Consider the following 25,118-nt stretch of genomic DNA (forward strand, 5'->3'; position numbering starts at 1 on the left):
TGTTATACCGCAGTAAAAGCAGGAAAATTGCTGACAGGTTTAAAAACCCAGTTTTTCTTATACTCACATTTACTGTCATCATAATTATCAGCCAAGATCCAAATGGAATTCTGAGGGTACTGCTGCCTTTGAACGAAAATGGTGTCTAGAGAGGGGCTGGAATGCAGGGATGAATTAAGAAAGAGAAAGCCCATGGGGTTGCTGCTGAAGTCTTATGTTGAAACAGGTGAAGTTTTCATTTGTAAGGAATTTGTTAGTCGAGTCCCTTGTATGGGAGATTCAAATTAAAGATTTAATGGGATCAATGATGAAACAAGGGAAAAGTCATTTAAAGGGAGGGGATGGTATCCTTCCTGGCGGCTGTGGGAATTTGAATGACATACCCAGCAGTCTCCCAAGTCTTGTCCTTGACTTACAGCCTGGGAAAACGTTATAAGGAAATTATCTACCCAGCTAGGGTTAAGAGGGTGGGCTTGGAGTGAAGGGTAGAGGAGACCCCATGGCATTATCCAAATCGTAATGCATTGTCTATATGACTTGCTAAAATTAGGGAAAAGGCTGTTTAATTAATGGCTGCAAAGAAAATCATTCTACCCATTAGGTAATTGGCATAGGGTCATTAGTACATAAAGAATAAGGAGAAAATAAGCACATAAATATAGACTATTACTATCCATTTCAATCATTAGTTGTCTTGGGATTCTCTTTTTGAAAAGTAGTTTGAGGTCTGTGACATGTTCACAGGAGTATTCTGGTGATAAATCTTCAACAGGTCTATATAACCATCTGGTATTTTGTTCTCCTGGGTCCTGTTAATTTTTATGTCCATGTGAGCTGTTCCCTGTTAACTTTTTGTAGATGGTCCCAGGAGGATCAGTGGAGGCTACTGACACTATATTCACCACCCTGGAGTGATGAATCCATGTTCTTATCCCTTACAACTTAACAGAAGAATGAGTGACAAGCAAAACTTTATATGACCCATCCTGTTTGGCTTCTACTTGACAGGATGCTGCTTTTTCCAATTTTTAAGGACTACTCAGTTTCCAGAGCTAATACAATGTAGGTGTACATCAGTAAGAAATAAGGCACAGGTAGAGGCTTACTGATGAAAGGTGGATATAGTTGCACCTAGAGATTTCACACATTTTACTGTTTCTAACTCTTTTACAACAAGATCATTTTCTAAATTATAATAAAATTTAATCTTAAGGAAGGGCCTCATTTTGTAAGGAGTTGATTGGAGCTTGCTTCTTGGGGGTTACCCTTACCCTAAGCGGTATGAGTGGTAATGCTTTGTCCCATGTTAAACTAGTTTTCTGGAAAATTTTTGCTAAGGTCTTTCATCTTCTCTGCTTTTCTGGTAGAATGAGGTCTGCATGATGCATGTAATTTCCAGTGGATTCCTAAAGCTCCAGCTACTTGCTGAGTTACTTTGGTGACAAATGCTCCTCCATTATTTCTTTTATGATTTTTTTTTATGGGCAGGCTCCAGGAATCAAACCCAGGTCTCCAGCATGGCAGCAGAGAATTCTGCCACTGAGCCATGGTTGCACCGCCCCGCCATTATTTCTTTTAGTGAAACTTTTGCTATTTCTGGGGCTTTCTCTGATCAGTAAGGGAAGGCTCCCTCCCATCCAGAGACAGTATCTACAAATGCAAGCAAATATTTGTAATTTCCTTTAGCCTTTAGAATGACTGTGAAATCTATCTGCCAGTCTTCTCCTAGTTCTGTTCTTCTTGTCTGAACTCCTTTTATAGGAGGAGGGGGAGCTGCTTTTGGTTGTTTTGGGCATAGATCAAGCACTCCTGCAGTACTCTCTGGATAGTTCTTTTGCGTGTTTGGGCCCATTTTAAATTTCTGCAGCCATTGGTACATGGCTTCTCTTCCACAATGAGTCCCTTGATGTAGGGGGGCAATAATATACCTCATTAAATGTTCTGGCACTAATATTATCCCTTACTCACTATAGATTCAACCTTCCAGGTTAGTTGAGATGAACTTGTCTTCTGAACCTTCTGAGCCTCCAAGGAATCCCCATTTTTCAGCCCTACTCAGGTCTTGGGATGAATATTGGGGCTTAAAAGAGTTCAAGTCCATACTTGGCATCAGAGCTAGGGTATTATTGCTTGTGTCCTGGGTCTTTGCTGCCTACATGGCAGCCTGGTCAGCTAGGTTATTTCCTCTTGTTATTAGGCTGTCAGTTCTCTGATGTACTGGACAATGAATAATAGCTACCTCCTGTGGCAACACAACAGCCTCTAACAAGGCTAGTGTGACTTCTGCATGTTTGATCTTTTTTTTTCTGATGTTAGTAATCCTTATCTTTCCAGATGATCCATGTGCATGGACCACCGAGAAGTCATATTTTGAGTCAGTATATATGGTAACCCTTTTCCTATTTCCCACATGCAAGTCGCTGGTGAGGACTATGAGTTCTCATATAAGGAATAAGATCTCATAGATGAGCCTTATGTAAAGAATATAAATATGGCAGGACCCGGCCATTCCCAGGATTCCTCGGAGCTGTCTCCTGGTGGTTGGCTCAGCTACTCTAGCTAAAGCTTCTCTCCTGTCTGGCAACAGTTTCATTTGTAACCCTTGATAATTAGAATTCCATGTTTTTTTTGTTTTTTTTTCACAGTTGATTGTGAAATTTGGGCTTTTTCTTAAGAGACTTTATATCCCTGGTCTGCTAAGAAGTTTAGAGCTAGGACAGTGTTTGATCTGAAGCTCCTGTGGATGTGTTGGCAATCAAAATGTCATCACATGTTGCAGTAAAACCTCTTCCTGAAATTTGTGCTCTCCTAAGTCTTTAGCTAAGTTTTCTCCAAAGTGGAGGTTCAGATTAGTTAGTAGATCATGCGGAAGCATGGTCCAGCAATATTATTTTATGCTTGTCTTGGGATCTTCCCTTCAAAACCATATAATTCCTGGGAATTCTAAGCTTAGCAGTATACAGTAAAAGATATCTTTCAAGTCCAACACCATAAATCCAACAGAGATCCCCAGATAAAGTGGTAAATTATGTGTGTCAGGCATTACTAGTTGGAGATTAGCCATTAAACTCTGCACAAATCAGTACTTGTTAGTACAGGGTTTTGGAACAGGAGTATAGGCATTCTGTATGGAGACCAGCAAGGTTGAATTAACTGACACAGGAGAAATGTACTTATTAACGGTCCTATGCTTTCCTGGCTTCCCTTTTCAAAGGATCAAGTGCTTTAAATGAGGAACCTTTTGTGCCAAGTTGAATTTTTATCTGGACTGGTTCAGCAGCTCTGGCTCTTCCTGGCATTCCATCAGTCCATATTTCTGGCCTTTCCTTTAGGAAAATATCCTGTGGGATTTCAGAGTCTCTATAACTTAGTGTAAGAGGGTGGCTTGAAGTGCGCATGCCTGTTTGGAAGGGACTTCAATGCTTACTTTTTCTGAGAGGTAATCAGTCTCATGTTACCCGGGTGCTTTGGGTCCCAGTCCATGTATTGCCTGTATGCTTCAAATGCTCTCTCAAGAAAGGTGGATGGGTTTTCTTTTGGCCTTTGCTGCATTTCTTGTCCCTTTTCCAGACTTTTTGGTCTCAGGACTACCTTCTCCATGCCTACTGTGACGCATCCTTTATAATGAACTAACTTGGCTTGATTCAGGTCCTATCTAGGTTCTTCTATGGGAATGGCCAAGGCCCCTGCCTTAGGAAACAGATTCTTAGGTTCACGCAGGCCATTAGGCCTCTTGGTGCGCTTTCACAAACACCATCCTGCATTCCTCAGGTGTCAGAAGGGGGCTTCACATGGCTTGAATATGCACCCAAGTGGGGTTATAGGAGCAAAAATGGAAGTAAAGAAATTCTCCATTCTATTGGGGTCATCTCAATAGGAAATCATATTATTTTTACAGTTGTTTAAGTCAGAGTGGGAGAAAGGAAAATATGCATAGATAAATTCTCTTGGGTTGCCCTGATCATCCAATCTGGCCGGAGCTTGTCTAAGTGGAAATTGCTCTCCAAGCCCAATTGGATGACCTGCTGGATGTGAGATGGGGAGACCATTTCTTCCTGACTAGCTGGCAAGAGGGGGTATATAGAGGACTCAACTGGAAGCAGGAATAGATCATTTTCTCCTTGTCCTCCTGCATAAAGTGATGGGACAGAGGGAGATTTGAGGAGCAGCAGGATAAATTGTTATCAGAATTAGAATTGGGGAACACAGGCTTAGCTGGAGATTTGGCTGAGTTCAGTGATTCAGGTCTGATCTGTTCTGTTTGAGCCCTTCCTTTCTGAGTCATAGTTTTGTACCTTTTCTACATATTTTTATTCTGATACAAACTCATAAAAGATTGCGTATATGGGGTCTGGTTTTATAATTAAGAGATTCACTTTCTGGTCATTGTCCCCCAGTTTCTAGTTTATATTGGGACCAGGCCATGTTACAAAAGAAAATCATATTTTTATTTCTCATTTACTCATAACCAAATTTTTAAAACAACTATCCAAAATACATTTCAAAGTACTGTAGTCAGATGTACTATCTTTTTGGAGGGCAGTGCATAAACCAGGAATCAAACCCAGGCCTCGTACATGGCAGCAGATATACTATTAACCTTCCCTTGAGTATAAATATTTGGTACCTTAAGATTCTAGGGTGGGACTTGAACCCATAACCCAAGTAGACAAACCTTGTAAGCTTACCCAAAACCAAAAAATGAGAGTATTTTCCATGACTAAATTCTCATAAATCTTGGGGCTTGGGACCAATAGCAGATCCTAGGGTGGGACTCAAACCCACAATCCTAACAGACAAGGGTTTGACAAGAGAATTGGAGCTTATATCAAGTTACTTGTCCAGAAGACATCTGTTTCCAGAACTGTTTCTTTTCTCAAAGTTAAATTACTCTGAAGGGTCTGAAATACTTGTGAGAAAAGAGAAGATTCTAACTGTTGAGCCTCTAGACCAACAAATCTAGGTGGCTACTTAGGGTTGACACCTGGAGAATCCAATTCCACTAGGGTTGCAGAGTCTTGGACAAACAGTCCTGGGACATTTAGTTTCTCATCTGGGTCACCAAATTATTACTGAGCAATGGGTTCATTGTCTGATGCACACAGAAGTCAATGCCATGACATCAGGATTTTGAAAAAAGAGATTTTTATTGCAAGGTCCACTGGTGTTTTTGTTTGCTGACCTGTTCAAAGCAGATACCATAAAATTCATTGGTTTTAACAATGGGAACGCATTAGCTTATAAGCTTACAGTTTTGAAACTGAGAAAATGTTCAAACCAGGGCATCATCAAGGTGATGCTTTCTTCCTGAAGACTGACTGCTGCCACTCTGGACTCCTCTGTTACCTGGCAAGGCACATGGCAGCATCTGCTGGTCTCTCCCTTCTTCCATAGCTTTCTTTCTCTTCACCTGAATGTCATTTCTCTTATAAAGGATTCCAGTAAGAGGATTAACACCCACCCTGAAGGAGGTGGGTCCCACCTTACCTTGAGTAACATCACCAAAATATCCCACTTATAATGGGACCACACCCACAGAAGTGGATTAGCTTTAAGAACGTGGTTTTCTGGAGTTCATGCATTTCCAAACCACCGCAATCAGCAAAGAGATGGGAGGTAAAACTCACATCTGTCTCCCTGAGTTGGATGTACTGAGGGTTTTTATATATTTTGAGGTACTTGGGGCGGGATAATTGTACATGTGAACTAATTGAGTAACCAGACATGCGGACATGCGTAGCAATGCTGCATGCTAGTTCATATGTCGCATGATGAGAAGATAGCATCCTTAGCATGCATGCTCCATGAGGGAGGATCCTGGGAAAAGTTACTCTAAGTTATTTTTAGCAACAAATGCATGTGCTTTTGGCAGGGCAACTCTGGGCTGGTTCTTGCCCATATCAGGCATTTTGTATCAAGAACAGAAAAGGGGAAGGTTAAAGCAGTTTGTGGAAGGGGTACAGAAAGGGGGACTTTCCACAGTTTCATAATTCAGTCTACCAAAGGACCTGATGTGGAAAGCTGACATATTGATAATTACCATGCTGTACCTCTTCACTGAAACGCCTCTCCACTTGAGCTCAACTAGAATAAAAGTGGCATAAAATTGTATATTCTTCTGACACATTGCTGACTACTTCCTTAAAACTACTGCAATAATACCCTGGTGAAGCACTTAATAGATCCAGCATCTCCATAAAGCAGCTGTGCTTAGACTTCAGGCTGTTCCTGTGCTTCAGGGCAGCAAGGGTAAAAGGGAAATCAGTGTAAATTGTGCTCATAATATACAGACGAAGGCTACAAATCAGCTCTTCTGGTGAGACATCTTTCCTGGTAATACAGTCTAAAAGATAAGCCCATTTAGTGAAAATTTATTAAGTGCAATTATTTTTTCACTGAAAATTAAAGGGATTAGATATAAATTTCAACCTTTTTAGGTTGTGATTCCAAAGACAAGGAATTAATGACTTTGTCACCTCCAGAAACAAAGTGATTTGAATACTTCTTTTGTTATAATGCATTAGAGTTTCATTATTAGGGAAACCTACAAATAAGTTATCATTTTTTGAACCAGATCATACTGTGATAAATAATGAGATATAGGAATACATTGAACAGCCTGATTTCAACTGACTTTTACTTAAGAGTATGAAGTGTTTTCAATTAAGGCTATGTTAGTATTGATAAAATGTGCACAGGGTAAAATAATTTAAAGGCTTTGTTCCATTTTGAGAGCTGGGTAAACTGTATAATTTAAAAATAAAGCACTGTGACCTGGGAGAGGAAGCAACCACTCTATATACCATTGGAGAGAGTGGAAATTGGTGCAACCTTTTTGGAAGGCAATTCGGTAATGTCTATCAAAATTTACAATGTGTTTACCCATTGATCTGGCAATTACACATACTGGTAAGAATTTGCTCCTAGATATATTCATAAAAGTATACCAACATAGATGTATGGATGTGCTCATTGCAGTATTTTGAAATAGCAAAAGCAAAAAAATTAGAGAAATAAACTTGATACTAGCATGAAGTAGCACTGTATTTGCTAATACGGAAAGGACTCCTGGACATATTAGTAAGTAAATAAATAAGACCTAGAACATTATGATGTCTCTTTCAGGATAATTTAAAAAAGAAATGTGTTCATATATAGGTTTATCTAAATATATTGATGTTCACATACAAACTGTAAACATTGGTTGTCTTTGGGGAAAGAGTCTAGATGGGGAGAATTGGAGAAAGATTTTTCTTTTCATCTGATATATTTCTGAACTATTTACCATATGTATAAAATACTTTTGTTTTTTAAAAAAATATCAACATGAGTGTTCTGATGCAAACCATTATTCTCCTTTACTTTTTATACTTAAAAGGCCTAATAAATAATATTTTACAAAATAACAAAGCACTGTTTTTGAGGTTTCCAAGGTGACAAAGTATGACAAACATTGACGTCCAAAACACTGTGTTTTCAGGAAATGTCCTAAAGTTTTTCATGTAATATTGTCATTGCAAACAAAAATCGGCCTCTGCAACCACTGTCTCCTTCCGGAAGAGTGCAGCTCTCAGCTGTCGCAAGGATACGTGGCCTTAGTGTTGATAGAGTGGAGATATATCTGCAGTCATAACTGAGCAAGAAACATTGAAATCAGTTATCCCAATTGTTTCCCTAGTCTGTGATAAGAGAATATACTACAAAGAAAGGTCTCTCTAAGTATACACTCTCTTAATGTGGATCATTTAACAGATTCAACTTGATTTGAAATGGGGAGAAAAATCGTTGCACATTTCTCATAAATCTCATAGTTAAAGAGAGCATATTCCATTTTGGAGGCAATTCCTGAAGGATGCAATGGAATGACCATCTTCCGTTCTTTTGAATGTTTTCAGAACTGCGACTTTCAGTGAGTGCCTCGGTGTGTGGGGGTCAGCACGGACAATCAAAACCAAGGATGTCACATCACCTTTTAAAAACCGTGAAGCCACCTATCTGGAAACCGTGGGACTGGGGACATGAACAGCTGTAAGCTAATAATTTTGGATTGTTATATCCAGTGCACATTTTAAGAGACACCTAATGAGAAATGCACAGGACAATTTTAGGCAGCTTTACATGTTTGAATTATTAGTTTCTGTTACATAAATTTTCAGCTATTCTCCTTTAATAAAGAATGCCATCACTGATTTTCTTCTCAACTAGTTTAAACTTCTCCTGCCATAGAATAAACATTTGTAAGTTACATTAATGGAAATTGAATTTAAACTTGCACAATATAAAGTTATAAAATTTTAACTTCCATTTTTTTTAAAAAAAATGGCATTGCCATTGTCAATGAGTATGACTAAATCTCTTTTTTTTTCACCTAGTTGTTAAATTGTTTATTACAGTTCCCAGGTTCTAAGGAAGCCAGTCATCTGTGGGATTTCAAATTATCCAAATATTCAGCCTCCAGGGAAAAGATTTGAGGTTGTAGTTAAACAGCAGTGAAAATGAAGAGATTCTAATTCTCTTCTCAAGACACAAACGAGTTTGCCTCATCTAATTCTATATATTAAGTACAATTTCAGCAGTTAATAGTATTTCTTGAAGAATCATATGCCTCTTGTGTTTACCTAGACTTCAAAAGTTAAAGTAACATAATCTTTTCATTATTAAAGTATAGAATCATGGTGTAATAAAACAAATTGTTATACATTTTGGTGACATTTTGATAAGCATTTTGATGTTTCACCACAAAATATTCAACTAGTGTTATTTTTCTTTCATACACTGAGGTGTTTTCTTAGTATTTCTTCCCTTAAATTGATTCCTAATTACTTGGGATTAGAGGTAATAAACAGAATTGGACTAGCGGGGAAAGTAATTTGACATATTCTTGATGCTCTTCCAACTATTGAGAAACTTGACATCTTTTCACAGTGAAGGAGAAAGAGAGCTAAGGTAGGTGAGTACAGAAGAAGAAAATTTCAGGTGTTTCACTGTTCCCCAAATGGTAATTTATATTACTTTTATTATGATTGTACCTTAAATCTGAGGTCATGAGTAGCATAATCAATTTTAAAATGTTTAAATCTTTATACCTTATTTTATATATTATTTTTCTATTTTTTTTTTCCTTTTGAAAGATTTTAGGATTATATCTGCCAGAGTGGAGAACGCTTTTATCAGTTTGAGCCCTTCTTTTCTATACTAGTGCACCCCCTGGTGGTGATACTGTTAAGCACAGACAAGTTTTAAGGAAGCCCACCGCCAGGGTTGAGGGACAAGAATGGAAGGGGGCACACAGGCTTTATATAATTCAGAGCCTTAAAAGTGTGGAACACTAAATTGTTTTTACTTTTTAGGAATCAAACAACCGTCCTTGCTCCACAAGAAACAACCTTTAGAGCTGAAGATCTATCTGTAATTCTGAAAGCATATGTGTTGGTGACTTCTTTAACCCCTTTACGTGCATTCATTCATTCAACTGGCACGGTTTGGAATCCACCAAAGAAAAAACGCTTCACTGTTAAGGTAAAGCCTTATTTCAAAGCTGTTATCTCACACAGTGTACGCTGAAGATAGGTAAAGTGAGTTGAGCTGCCTTTCTCTGACTTCTGTGTTGATCAATTCCCATTCAACAAGGGCTGCATATTTTTATTGCTGCAAGCAGAGATTTTCATTTAATAGGTCCAGGCTCAAAAATGAACTGGAAATAGCTTAATTCACTAGAGATCACAAAGGTTATGTCTTTCTTTTTTAACTCATCATTTCATTTCAATCTTTGACCCATTACAATGCTAGTTCTCAGCTGCGCTCTGTTTTCCTTGGCTTTCCATTTGTTCAAGAAAATGCAACAAATGAAAATATGATTTTACCCTTATGTTTTTTCCTTCATCCCTAGAAAACATAATGCCTATTTCATTACTCCAGTCAATATTTGCTGAGTGAAAAATGAAGCTATTAAGTGTACCTAATATAGTAAGCAATGACATAAAGTATGATGGGAAAGTTTTCAGGGAACAGCTCAATAGTAACCCCCCAAAAGTTTACATACAAAATGTAACTCAGGTTAATTCAATTGAAAATAAGGTCTAGTGCCAATGTATTTGATACATTTGAAGGAAATTTTTATTTCGGAAAAATAACTTTTTGAAGTACAGATAAGCAAAAATGGGAAGAAAATTAAAAGAATGTACAAATGATTTCAAAGGATTCAAGACTTGATTTCAATCAGAATTTACCTTAAATATGCTATATTTTAAGTTCTGGGAAATATTACAGTAGACAAAATAAACTATAAAGATCTCTGGAAAGACTAATCAAGAAATAAGAAGGCACATATCAACTAATTATATAATGAGAAAGATGAACTAACTACAAACATAACAATAAGGTTGAAAAATTATAAACAGCTATACACTAAATAGTTCGAAACCGAGGTGAAATTTATAAATTTCTTACAAATTTACAAATGACAAATTGTAAATGTAGCAATTGAGAACTTAAAATAGACCAACATGTTTTAAAGAAACTGAAGTACTGTCAAAACCATTTCAAATGACTCCAAACCTATTTTTTCCAAGAGAGTTATAGAAATTCTCAAAAGACAGCTAATTTCTATCTTGTGCACGTTGGCCCAAACATTAAGAGTGGAAGTCACCCAGCCCAATTTTATGAAATATTAAAAACACAGAAAATATTTTCAGAAGTTCAAATGTTATAACAAACTAGAAATAAAAGGGAACTTCTTTGATTTAATAAAGATTAAGTCCTTATCTAGTTATAAATCCTTATAAAGGTTTACAAATGAAATAATATGATGATCTAGTTTGTTAGTTGCCGGAATGCAATATACCAAAAATGGAATGGCTTTTAAAAAGGGGAATTTGATAAGTTTCTAGTTTACAGTTCTAAGACTCAGAAAATGTCCTTCCAATTAAAGCAAGTCCATAGAAATGTTCAATCTAAGGGATCCAGGAAGAGATACCTTGATTCAAGAAGGCCATTGAAGTTCAGGGTTTCTCTCTCAGCTGGGAGGGCACGTGGTGAACACCGCATCACCTGCTAGCTTCCTCTCCAGCTCCCCAGAAGGCATTTTTCTTCTTCATCTCCAAAAGTCACTGGACTCTCTGCTCCGTGGTTCTGTTGTGACTTTCTTGTGGCTCTGTCGTTCTTCTCTGCTCTCTCTGAATTTCCTGCTTTCTCCCGAATGTTTCCTCTTTTATAGGATTCCAGTAAACTAATCAATACATACCTCGAATGGGTGAAGACATGTCTCCACCTAATTCAGCTTAATAACCACTCTTGATTGAGTCACACCTCCAGGGAGATGATCTAATCAAAGTTTCAAACACACTGTGCTGAATAGAGATTAGAAGAAACAGCTGCCTTTACAAAATGGGATTAGGATTAAAACATGTCTTTTCGAGGTTACATATGTCCTTTCAAACCAGCACATATGATATCTTGGATTTGTTTAGAAATAAATCAGTGTTAAGGAGGAAAAGTAGAAAGGGTACAGATGAAACAAGATTAGCCTAAATTGTAATGGTTAAAGCAGAGTGATGGTTATCTTGTAGCTCATTATATTATTATCTCTACCTTTGTAGAGACTGTAGAGATTAAATACAAAAGTCCAGGCAAACACTCTACTTAATGGAGAAACTTGAGATACCTTCATTTTAAGATTAAGCACAGTTCAAGAGTCCACTATCATTGTTTCAATTATTGCATAGTAATACTATTATAACACAGAATTGGAGGTTTGGGTCAACTCTAGTAACTAGAAGGAAAGAAATTAATATGACTTTATTTGTAGATGAAGTGATTATCTTCCCTATAAAAAAATCAATAGTCAAATTATTGGAAAAATAGTATTTCTCTAATCTAGTAATAATCAGCCAGAAAATTTACATTTTTACAAGAAAAACAAAATACACTTCACAAAATCAACAAATATTCTAAATTATTAGAAATTCAGCAAGAATGTATAAGATCTCTGGTGGAAAAAAATAACTCTAATAAAGGACAAAGAAATTATCTGAATAAATGGAGAGAAGACAATATTATGAAAACTCAATTCTTTAAAATTTAATCTATAATTTCAATGTAATTACATATTAAAATTCAAGCTTGATTCTTTTTAAATACACTTGATATTCTCAGAAGCTTATGAGAAAATAGATGTTTACAAACAATATGATTAACTTAGCCAAGAAAAGAAATCTGAGAAGGAACTTTCCCTGTCAGGTATTAAGATATACACTACCAAAATAATTAAAACAAGTGAGCCAGCTAGGATAAAATAAAGAGCTCAGAGGCAATTCCATTTATATTTGGGAACTTATGCAATGAAGATGACACCAGATGCATGGGAAATTATAGAGTTTATAGCAAGTGATGCTGGGAGAATTGGTTCATTATATGGAGGAAAAAAAAACCTTGACCAAAGATGAACTCTAGTTGAAATAAATATTTATATGTCTAGGAAAAACGGTAATTGACTACAAGGGAGAAGCATATCTTTGTGAGTTGGTAGAAGAAAATATTTTGGAAGCTAAATCCCAATAAGAAAAAATTAATTTGGTTAATCATTTGAGGATTTCTGATCTATAAAGATCTGTATTGATAAAGTTAACATTAGGTGACAAATTGAGAGATTTGCTATACCTAAAACTTAATAGACTTGCTAAACTTACTATTATAAAACTTACTAGAATTACTGTTACTCAAAATGTACAAAGATCTCCTAAAAACTGAACTAAACAAAAAAGACAGGCATCCAAATAGAAACATAGACAAATGTGATAAATGTTCAGTTTGCCAAAGAAGAAACCCAAAAGTCTGTCAAGCATATGAAGAACTACGAAACTGTGAGGAATCACTTTTCACCTGTTAGACTGGTGAAATTAGGGTGTTAGAAAATGTTGACAGAATTGTGGGTAAGAGGGAACCCTAATGATGTGAGGAGAGGCTGGTGTAGGCATTGTGGAGAGCAGGATGTTGTTAACTGAATCAGGTAAATGCTGTAGTGTATTTATTCCCCAGAAAATCTCAGGCAGGTTCATAAGGCATCACATATAAGGAGATCTCATTGAACTACTGTTTGGGGCAGCAAAGAGCTGTAGCAATCAGGATGAAATACATACCATGAGAGGAAGTAGAATATTGAGCAGTAGTACAAATAGTAAGTAACCGAGAAGATGTATGCATTGGAACACAGATGATTCCTAATACTATGTTGTGATGAGTATGAAATAGAAAAACAATAAAATCTCCAATATGATGCAACTCACATGAATTAAAAATAAATGCACAAACCGAATGTATATATTCTACAAAAATATTTTTTAAGGATACACATTAAATCATCATAATGTTTGCTTATTGAGGAGGAGGGGAACCGAGTGGGGAGTGGGGGTAAAATGGATTAAATAAAATGATTAAAGAAGAGAGGGGTCGTGCATAGGACTGATAGAGTAAATTCCACAAGAGCAGGATTTTGGCCTATTTTGTTCACTGTTGTATACATGATACCTTGAAAAGGACTGGCACAGAATCAGTGTTCAATAAATATTTGTTGAATGATAAATAATACTGACATAAATTGAAGAACGCGATTCCCTTATCTTTCTGTATCTGAATTCCAAATATTAGGTTGAACCATAAAAAACTGTGATTTTTCTGTAGGTCAAAATGATCAAATATCAGCAATTTCATATAATTCCACTTCATAGAAAGAGAAAAAAAGAAAAATTAAAGATACTTAGGGAAATACAAATTACAGCTCTAGAGATTTGTGGGAGATAACATGAAAGACAAAATAAATACTTTTCTGTTAAATCATTTAACCAACCTCCAAAATACTGCCCCCTCCTGACACTTTTATATGTAAAAAAATAGAAATACTTCTCTGGGCTAATGTGGAGGACAGGAGCCAAATCCACTTTAAAGACTAACCATGCTGTGTCACAGTTTTATTTTATGTGTGTTCTTAAATTCTACAAAACATATTTGTGTGTGTGTGTGTGTGTGTGTGTGTGTACTGAGTCCTGAATTCAAAGGCTAAATTTAGCTAAATCAGTAGTGATTTATGCACTATGCAGTGAGGCAAGCCCACTAACCAGGTTATCATGGCCATTTATAGAACATCTGGCTGCTAAAGGAGGTATGAAAGCAATAACAGATATAACAATGAGCTCATTTATTTCCAATTAGGTCTGTTGCTGAGATACTTTACCTGCTAAAGCTTTGGAAAGAGATGAAAAATATCAAGAAATGCAAATTTGAGAAATAATGGAAAATAGAAGCTTTGTAAATGATTTTTTTCCTAAAATCCCCACCCATAGAATGACAATATTTTAAAATTTAAGTTCTTGATGTCTTATAAAAAATGTTCAGATTAAAAAGGAGAGTGGGTTAATGGAAAATGGGGATGAAAATTAATAGCAAAAACACTATCTGCTTACTCTGTCCTTTGAGGTGATTTTAAACACCATTTTTTGCTGCTGTTAGTATCTTGATGAGTATAATAAACCAAATTTTAAACGATATTTATTTTAAAATACCTCCTCCTGAAAAGATCACATTTAATTATGAAACATCCCAATTATATCTATAAATTCAAGAGCAGAACACTTCTACAAGTTATGATTCTAATCATAACTTACAGTCAAATGGGTCTGGCTGACAATATGCGCAGTCAGTCATGTAGAAGAACTGCAAGAAATGTTGTAAATTTAAATTTGGTTCTTAGAATAAAAAGTCTCAAAGTCTCAAGTTATGTTTTTATTCATTGTAAACCCTGAAACAAGAACTTTTCAATAGAGAGGGAACTCTCATATCTGTATCTCTCTTATGATGTCTGGAGATTCTTTATACCTATGAGCTTAGCTGACTTGTAGGATGAACATGTATTGCTGGAGATATTTGTCTTCTGGAAGGATGGCCTGTCAAAAGACTCATTTTGTCCAGCTGAGACAAAATCTAAACGAATTTATTGTTTGATCCGCCATCCCATATTCGAAGATGTTCTGTTTTTTGATATTCAATAATCTCCAGTTACATTAGCTTTGCATATGATCAGTTCTCAATAATGCCTCTTGGATTTAATTGAATCAAAAGTCATTTAGTGAGACTCATCTCCAATAGAAATCCATGTTAAATCAAGCTCCTCTGATTCTAAATCCCCAACTTTCCCCTACTGCTGCACTGCTCTTCTGTTCCATCTCCTGTGCCTGCCATTTCCTCTCACATGGATACAACCAGCAAATGTGCACAGAGATGAGAGTAGAACAGAGGGAAAGAAGGTGGTGTGATTTACAAGTACCTTTTTAAGGAAGGCATATATCTGTTATTCAGTTTGGAAACATCACACAGTTGTGGGAATGCAGTTAGCCTCATTTTGTCGTCAGTATTTATGCACTGCCTTTGATGTCAGGTGAGATAGCTCATACCTTCCCAGGGCAAAAATGAGTAATGTCTTTGGAAGGCGGGATAAAGTTGTAGTGTGGTTATTCAAACTTAGTAAGTGTTCCTCTCCCAATCTTCTTTGACGTCTAAAACTGCAAGCTGTGAAACAGACCTTGTAAGACTCTGTCACTGAGCATCTGGCCCTTCGGTAGGCTTGGGAGATTTATGTCAACTGTAGAAAGAATGTGAATAAAACTCTGCTCCTGAGAATTTGTAAAAAGAGTTGATGTATTACTTAACTTACTCTTGCTTAGATTAAATGTTAAAATTGTATCAGAGTGTTCATTTTAAAGTATGATTTTTATATATGGAAATTATAGATAACTGACAGATAATTAAGCAAACATATGACTGAAGTTGATTTACAATAAAAATTTAAATATTAATTACAAACCAGCAGTTATCATTCCACTTTGGTGTTAAATACTATTTCAAAAATACATTTGCTCTAAAACGGAATGATTATTTTGCAACTGGACATGGTTTTAAATTGCATCAATGTAAAAGAATGTTATTATTTTGAATTGATGCTGTTGATGGAAATTTGGTCTTGCCTTTAAATTTTGCTCATTTATTCACTCATTCCTAAATTTGTTTGCTAGGTAATTCTGTATGTTCAACAATGCTTAAGACCAAACTGGAGTTATTAACCAAAATCAGATGCAAATTACTCATTAACCATGGACACATTTATTTGCTTGAATAGGATCATTTAAACACATGACCATAAAGCTTCAGATAGATAGGCAATGTGTCTTATCTGCAGAGGCTCTGAGTGCCTGGTGCATGGCAGACACTCAAAAAATATTTATGAATGATGGTCTATCATCATCATTTTTATTAAATGTCCTTTATTATTCATAACTTACTGAAAATTGATCATTTTGCAAAATTTGATTTGAGAGCAGTTTCTGCAAGAAGAGATTCGTATGATCAATCTACATATGCACTCTTCATTAATTCATATACCTATTTCTTCTGAATGAATTTAATGATTTGATAAATAATGCAAATAAAGTAACTGATATGTATGCTTCATATAGGTTGTATGCATAAACATATTATAGTGACATTCTAAAGGTAAAGCTAAGCCATAATTAATATATTTGCTAATTATTATTTCCTTTGATACTAGAAAACAACCAGTGAGCAAGTATTAATTATATATGTAATAAAAATGGAGGTTAGCTACTATTCAAAAATATCAGAGTGAAATCTGGTGAGGTATGTGAATTCCTTCAGGATGCTTAAAACTAGAAAAGGTAATTCCTCTGTGGTATTTTGGATGTCAGGACATATATTTCCCTACTCCTTTGCTCCCTCCCTTTACCTGTCCTGTTGAAAGCCTGCTTCTCTCTGAAGCCATCTAGCAAGTGTGTAGGAAGGATGTGGAAAGAGCAAGCAATTTCCTCAAACTGGAGCCCAGCAGTCTATGCCCTGTGAACTTCATAAAAACTCTTAGAAATTAATCTATGCACTTTCTTACTCTTTCTGACTTTGCCTGGTAGATGACTGCAACTCTGATTTCTGTTACACCCCAGTGATCATAGATTTATAAAAATAAACACGTCTGAGAGAGAGGAGCATGAGAAAAAGGACTAGTGTAAACAATGTTTCAAAGCTCTTCAAGCATCCATAGAGAACATCACCATCTTAATTTTGGAGTTTCTTATAAATTCTTTTATAGATTAGTCAGCAAGACAAAGAAGCTGTAATCCTGTCTTTATCTACCTTCCACACAGTAAAGAATTGCTAAGATGAATTTTTGGTTAATGGACCTCACTAATTAAGGCAAAACTGTTGGCTATCTGCCTGTATTTTTTTCATTTCTGTTAAGGCACTTAGAGAGTTCTTTTATAAATCTTTGATCCCTGGACTTTGACAACAAGGCTCACCTGAGCTTTCCATCATGGTCGCTTTCTTGTGGTAATGTAAAATATTTTCTGAGGACAGGTAAACATATTGGGAACAATATGAATCAAGAGAACAAAAACCAAGAATAGTCCACTTGGCTAAAATCTGTATGAGATCCTTGATAGAAGAGATTATGTTTATTCTTGATTTAAAACACAGCAACGAATGAACAAACCTTCAATGTCTGGCAAAATATCTACTACTCAGCAGACAGAGGGGAAGAGAAATAGCTTGGAATAGACATTCAAAAAAACAGCCCCTTTACAAAGTGGTATATGAATACAAAGTAATAACAATGAAAGTGATGATGGTAAATTTCTACAAAAATTAATTACTTTAAAGCTTGAGTTGATTACAAAATATGTATCCAGTTGGGAAGACAGATGATATTTACATTTTTACTTTCGTAACAGAAGCAAAATAACTCCCCACTGGTACATTTTGAAGCTTATAACATGTTTTTCATGTCTAGTAACAATTTCCTTTATTATTTGAGATCTATTGTAAGGGTTGTGACAAATTCTAAACATAAAATATTTCCAAATATGTCAACTAGGCAAAACTATTTGTCAACTATGAAAAGATAGACTTTTGCTCCCTTTAAGAAAAAACCTGACTTGCATTGTCTTATATGATTTATGCATTGAAATACAATCTATACCCCCATATATTAAAATGCGGTTTCAAATTTGGAACAAACACTCTTTCGTCACCAAGGAAATCTATATGAGTATTCAGTGAAACAAACAAAAAAATTACTATATTGCCCTCAAGTGGTCCTTTTTAGCCATTGCACATATAGCTGGAGCCATACAATGGTGAAAGGAAAAAGGAAGACAAAAATTCTTGACCAACAAAGCTTTGACTTTCTCTTTCATTGGCTAATACATATTTATTTTTTTAAATATAATTTGGTAATCAGTGTTTGTGGTTGAGTGATTATATTGCTAAAAAGAGATTCTGAATAACGACAATTCTTCAGTACAATTAAAATGCCTAAGCCATACATTTATTTGGATAGATTTCCGCGTTTGTCATTCATTGGGCATTGTTTTTCCTTTAAGAGGAAATGTGCCTTTGTGGTACATTGTTGTTGTTTTTTTAAATTATGTACAGTTAGCATTGGTATTTTAGGCTCAGCAATTAAGAATGCATTTTTACTTTTATCCACATATCTTTGTGTGTACTTCTCTGTATTTGATTTTTATTTGAACCTAAATCTACTGTTAATTCCTTTGAATTACATAAATGATCTAATATTGTGATATGGAACTGAAAACTTGTCTTTCGGTCCTCTGAGTGCTACCAAGGCAGGGAAGATTAATTCTTTCTTAGGATTCTTCACACGTGTATACTACTGTATTCTGTGCCTACTGCAATATAAACATGTATTTCATTGCTTTTGATAGTTACATCTCTATCAAGCACCTGCCTATAAGGCAGTCATCCTCTGACTTCCTCGTTTACTGATTCTGAACATCCCCATATATAAATCACTCTTCTTTGTCTCCTAGGAGCGTCTCCCATTCCCATCCTCACTCCTCTGAAACCTGTTGTTAGAAACTCCATGAAGTAGGTCTTTAAACCCAGGAGAAATGAATTCAAATGGAGAGGAAACTCTTGGAATCCCTGTATTTATATCCATATGCAGTTTTTCCTCCCCTCTTCCCTTGTCTGGTGTCTAGTCTTACAGAATTCAGTGGTTCCAGGTACCTCAACCTCCTCCACTTATTAAAAAAGTACTGCTCCAAACTAAAGCTTTGGTTACTGCTATAATTTTTTTTCCACATACATTTGAAAGATGTGAGAATATTTTCTTTGTGCTCAGTTACCTAGATAATCTATAAGATATGTATTCACATCACAGAAAATGAAATCATCTCTTTAAACTCAGAAAGCACTGAAGAAAAACATCATGCTAAGGAAATATATTGCATTTTCATGCTTTCAAAGAGCTACAGTTAAAGTGAAAAGAAATGTGATATAAAAATATGAATAGGTCAGTGATGACATCCTTTCAAGCTGAGCAATAAGCAAATGTCTGATTGCATCTTTACTCTGAAGGAGAGGAAAATAATGACAAGTGCTGGATCTGTAGTTCTGGATTGACAGGAAAAAAAATAAGAATTTCAAAGTCGTGGCCCCTAGAGACCGGGAGATGACTGCAAGAGGAAATTTCTTGTACCATGTGACCTTCGGCAAAGTTTTTAGCTCCCTAAACTAGTTTCTATATGTGTACAATAGGAATGATTTTCCTGTTGCTTAAATAAGTTCTTTATATCTCTCTGCAAATATTTACTGGGTACCTCCCATATATTAGATTTGTGTTAGGCTCCACTGATATTGTCATAACACAGGACAGAGAAGGCAACTACTTTCATGGAGCTTATTCTAGTATGGGATCATTGTCAAAATGCAAATAAATTATAACTGTAACTATATATATATAAACAAAAAAGATAAAGGTTTTTAATATAGCTAAGAATGAAATGAACAGGGTATAGAGTAACTGAACTGCTTGCTTTCCAAGAGGTAGAAAGCTCTCCCTGAGGAGGTGACATTTGAGCTATAACCCTTGAATGAGTATAAGGCTGCCTTTGAAGAACTGGCCATGAAACATTCCCCCCAGAAGGACAATTCCAATGCCTTGAATAGCAGAGCCTTCTCATATTCACAGAACACAACAGACACTGGAAGTGTATCATTTTGAACAAAGGGATAGTAGTAGTAGTAGAAAGGAGATTGGAGGGAAATGCAAGAGCCAGATCATGTAGGCCTTAGAGGCAAGGTAAGAAATCTGGATTTTTATTCTATGGTCAAAGGAAAGAAAGCCACTGAAAACTAGTAAGCAGGGGAATGTCATAATCTGTTTACCCTTTTAAGTTCACTCTGCTGCTGTGTGGATAATGGATCAAAAAGGTTTATGAGTGGAGGCAGAGAAACAAATTATAAGGTCATTCAGGTGTGCAGATGTCCAAATGAGGGAGATGATAGAATGGACCTGGGTGATGAAATGGCCTAAAGAAGGTAAGAAGTAAATATAAATGATGGTAGAAGCAAGAATTGGTGATGGATTGCATAAGGGAAAGAATAAGCAGAGAGCGCTTAAGAATAACTCTTCAGCCTTTGCTTGAATGGTGAATGATGGTGTCATTTAGTGAGAGCAGATGGGGGAACAAATTAAAAGAGAAAGTGGAAAAGATAAATGTAAAATGAGGAAGAAGAGAGGGAAACAGTTTCCTGATCTTATAGGAGCACACCCATTCATATGGTTCCCACCCATTTGCCTGGTTAGTAAGCTTACTTTGTGCTATGCCTTGACTGAGGATCCTATGCAGAAAATTTCTTGCCTTGTAATTTAGTATTTCTCCTCCAAGTCACTCTCTCCTTGCCTACTTTCCTCCCAATTCCTCCCCATTTTACTGCTATATCTAGGGGAAGAATCCTATCACTTACAAACGAGAAAATAACTGTAGTTGCTCACCCATCCCAGTGTGACAAGGCAGTTTCCACATGTCCAGGAACCCATTACTTTAAAACAGCCCAGACAGATGTGCCCATTTCTCAGCCACCATGGAGTCAGTGGTTATTTTTAAATAGAGGGTGACTCAAACTATAGATCAGATCTTTGGGAGAATAATAAGGTAGATAAGTATAATGCATTTGGATAAGAAGATGGGAAGAGGATGCTCAGGAATCTGCTCACCTTAAACAGCATTCAATTTGCAACCTGTCTGGGCTGGGAGCCAGAGTGAAGTTGGAAGGGTTTGAAATAGAGAAACCAAACCAGAACCTGAAGGCATTCAATTTTGCATTCTGAGCACTGAAATTAGAATGGGATTCTTGGATCATTTTCTCTATTATTACGGGAGGTTTCTGAGAGAGAGACATACAAGCTCCACTTCAAAATGAGAAGAAAAGAAGACAGAATTTAAGCAAACAAAAGAAATTTAGTCAGTTGCCTTTTTGCTGTATAAAAGACCACCCCCAAATGTAGTGATTTTTGAACCTCCCAATTTTTTATTTCTCGTGATTCTCCGTGTTGGCTGGGCTGGCTCTGCTGCTCTCAGCAGGCAGCGGGTAGCTTAGCTGAGGCTGGATGATCTAGCCTGGCCTCACTCACAAGCCTGGCTGTTGGCTGAGTGTCATCTAGGGCCAAGGGGATAAAGGGGTCACGTGTCTCGTCATACAGCAGTTTAGCCTGTTCTCCACCTGATAGTACTGTTAGACTTCCCAAGATTAGCAAGAAAACAAGCTCCAACAGCCCAGTTGTTTCAAGCTTTTGCTTGATATCACATTCGCCAAAATCTTGACTTTCTGAGAGAAAGACATACAAGCTCCACTTCAAAATGAGAAGAAAAGAAGACAGAATTTAAGCAAACAAAAGAAATTTAGTCAGTTGCCTTTTTGCTGTATAAAAGACCACCCCCAAACGTAGTGATTTCGACTGAATTTCGACTTTAAGTTGAAATTCAGGGAACAAATAGCAAACCTCTGCTTGAGGGGACCTTTAAAGTTACACTGCAAAAAGGTGTACATACAATGATGGGAAGAATTTGTGGACATTTTTTGCTAACCACCACACTAATGACAAGAAAGATTTTCACAGTAGGGTAGTTTATCATTAGGGTTTTGACAGGAGGAAAATATAGTGAGAACAGAGAAGTATTTAAATTAGGGCAAAAGAGACAACAAGAGCAGGAGGGAAAGGGTTTCTGGTCTGGAGGCTTCTAGATGAGAAGAACATTCTAATGGTTATATTATCTTCATCATATATTAACTTCATCATATAAGATGTGGAAACGATATAATCTTCCTGTAATAAATTGATAGGAAATCTGTGTTTCAACTGTTTCTTCTTGTATGCATAAGACTTTTGCATCTTATCATAAAGCTAAAACAACTCAATAGGAAAGCAATGTTGAATATTTCAGTAATCATTCATAGTTAATTCAACTCATTTATAATACGAAACTGTTTAAAAGATACCTAATGCGTGCTGAGCGGGGTGAGTAGGTATTCAAAGATAAATATTTGTTCTTGTCTTCAAGGAACAGCCCAGTAGGGAAGAAAGACATGCTTATAAATAACGCTAATTCAGAGAAGAGTGATAAATAGCTCAGATATGCCAAGATAGTCAGAGTAAGAGAGAATTATTGAGCACGGGGGGAAAATGAGGTGAACTTCACAGAGTAGGTGGTATTGTAGCTGAGGTTTGATGAATGAGCAGGGTTTCTTTAAATGCAGGCGTGGGAGGTTGCATGCAAAAGGCATTTGCTTTGGAAAGGCATCCTGAAACACTCAGGTGCAAACAGACAGATCGCATTCTAAGAAGTGAGAACTGTCTGATTTGGCTAGAATATATATGTAAGTGGGAATGGGGAGAAGCCTAGGATGCCTGAGGTGGGGCGGAGCAAGAAAGAAAGAAGAAATTATGGTGTTGGTGAAATCTAAAAAGATATGTTACATCAGATACTGGAAGACCTCAATTTTCATGCAATATAAAATGTAAAATGACACCACTGTCATTTTGTACTTGCAAATGTATCCTCATACATTATCTTATTTGATGCTTTTGAGATAAGGTGAAATGTTTATACTTACCTTATGGATGAGGAAGTGACGACTTCTGATTTGGCAGAGATGACAGAGATAATGAATGTCAGTTATGATTAGTAACTGAGTAACTGACTCAGACCTCTAGTGAATAGACTCTCTCTTAACTATCACTTAACTCTTGGAGTGTTAAGCGATGCCCTACATTCTCTCCATAAAGCATGCTGAGGCAAGCATGCTATGCTCAATTTTGTGTCTCCCACCAGTTGGATTGTATGCTTATCCAGTCAGGCACTGATGAACTATAAATGCAAGAAAAAGTTAGATTTGCTTCTATAAAAGCCAAATATTTATGGAAGAATAATGAGGAAAGTTGCTTTAAAACATTGCAAGTGGATTAAATGAGAGAATAGCAGCTTTAAAAGTTTTGGAGAAAACTATAAAACCTAGAAGGAGTCTGCCTTCAAATTTCTTTATGCATCTTAACTTCTTGCTCTAATTGCAATCATAACAGATACATTATAGGAGGGGTTTATGTAAGTTAGATGTCCTGCAATTCCTATCAGTTCACTGACATGCAAATAAAAGGACTTTGGCATACATGATAAAATTAGAAAATATGCATTTGTATTTTTAAAATAAAAATAAAATGTTTAAGAATTGCATGTATCACTTTTTTTGTTCCCATATGAAAATAACAGTGTGTAACACGAAGTATAAAAAGACTTCTGCTGTTGATCATACTGCCTTCTTCTGGAAATATAGGGTAGTGCTATTCTTTCTGAGCAGGGAATGACATGATTGAACTGTGCTTCATAAAGACAGCTCTGGCAGCAGTGGTAGAGAATGGTGTTGGGAGCAGGGAGGTGAGTAGTTAGGACTACAATGAGAAGACATTAATCCAGGGTAGAATTATTTTCGACTGGAATATTAAGTTATGAACTTTAAAATTATGCATACTAATTAAAGGCTCACTTAAAATATGCTGTGCAAAGAATAGTTTTTGTTGAATACTGATAGAGAGGTATAAGATAAGTGATATGAGCAGAGATAAGAAAATAGCAGCAGGTTGTAATAAATCCATAGATTCATCAGAATTTAACATTTCATTCACTCATAAGTTAGGACAAATTGCTCTGTCATATTCTTTATTGCTCAACCAGAAACCATTATTTTTATAATGAATGCATTTCTTATTTGTGTGATTGACCATAAGACATAATAAGGCCGAAAATAGATGCCCTATATAAAATACCAGGAAAATAAATTGAAAATATTTTCCCCTTTTACTTTCTTACTCCTTTGAGAGTATTTATGGATATATGAGATAGGTATCTTTCCCCCAATGCATCCCTATTTGCAAAAGCTGTGTATTGCCCATTATAAATATTACCTGTTGACATAGTACCAGATTTTGATGTCATTTTTCTACTTATGGCAATTAACAAAGGATGGAAAGTCTTCCAAATGAGCTGTCAAACCTTATTTTCTTGGAGGCTTAGAGAAGGTCTGTGTTTTAACTTTAATGGAAATAGTTGTGACCCGCTTGAACAATGGCATTCCTATAAAGAAAACGAGTTGGCATATACATGTGGAACTGATGATAAAATCTTTACAACTTTAGCTTTTGCTCTTTACTGCTAAATCTCTCTGCTCATTTATATCCCACTAAGAAATTCCAAAAGGGACAATAAAGATAACCTGCCAGTTCGGGGAGAAAGTTGAATATAATGCAATCAGGTTCTACCATTCAAAGCAAATAATTAGATTTTATGCTATTCACAGCCTTTTGTATCTCTGCACCCTGCTTCTGATCAATTCTCTCATACATGTGCAGGAATTTTACATTTTTCAACTATGAAACTGATTAAATCACAAGAGTCTGCATTCTGGATTTCCAAGTTTAATATATACTTTAGAGCTTGAATTTCTTTTTCAGAGCTTGAATTTTTTAAGAAGTACAAATGAATAAAGTGATTCATATCACCAGAAGCATGAAACTTATTTAAATAAGTAAAGGTTTTTATCTAATTCCAGGGAATGAGTAAAAAGTATCCCAATTTAGGTTCAGCCAATTATTCAGTTTTTCCATGTTTTTTCCTAAAGCGAGCCAATCTTCAATAAGCTAGAATGAATGATGAGAATATTTATATTCTTAAATTATCTGACTATAATACAAAATTTGTTCT

The 25,118-nt window shown here is 36.0% G+C and overlaps 1 protein-coding gene across 6 annotated transcripts in view; it reads left to right on the forward strand.

Moving 5' to 3' along the window:
• CPED1 (cadherin like and PC-esterase domain containing 1) overlaps window positions 1–25,118 on the forward strand; it is a 295,057-nt gene that overhangs the window by 102,998 nt on the left and 166,941 nt on the right. For all 6 annotated transcript variants that reach the window (XR_013158483.1, XM_077117962.1, XM_077118342.1 and 3 more), the window contains 2 exons: window positions 7,896–8,028; window positions 9,351–9,519. Coding sequence is in view for 5 of the 6 variants with exons in the window: in XM_077117962.1 (XP_076974077.1) it covers window positions 7,896–8,028; window positions 9,351–9,519 (302 nt within the window). In the remaining variant the exon portion in view is untranslated. The remainder of the gene's footprint in view (window positions 1–7,895; window positions 8,029–9,350; window positions 9,520–25,118) is intronic.

The sequence above is a fragment of the Tamandua tetradactyla genome, chromosome 1 (genome assembly GCF_023851605.1).
Source record: "Tamandua tetradactyla isolate mTamTet1 chromosome 1, mTamTet1.pri, whole genome shotgun sequence".
NCBI lineage: Eukaryota > Metazoa > Chordata > Mammalia > Pilosa > Myrmecophagidae > Tamandua > Tamandua tetradactyla.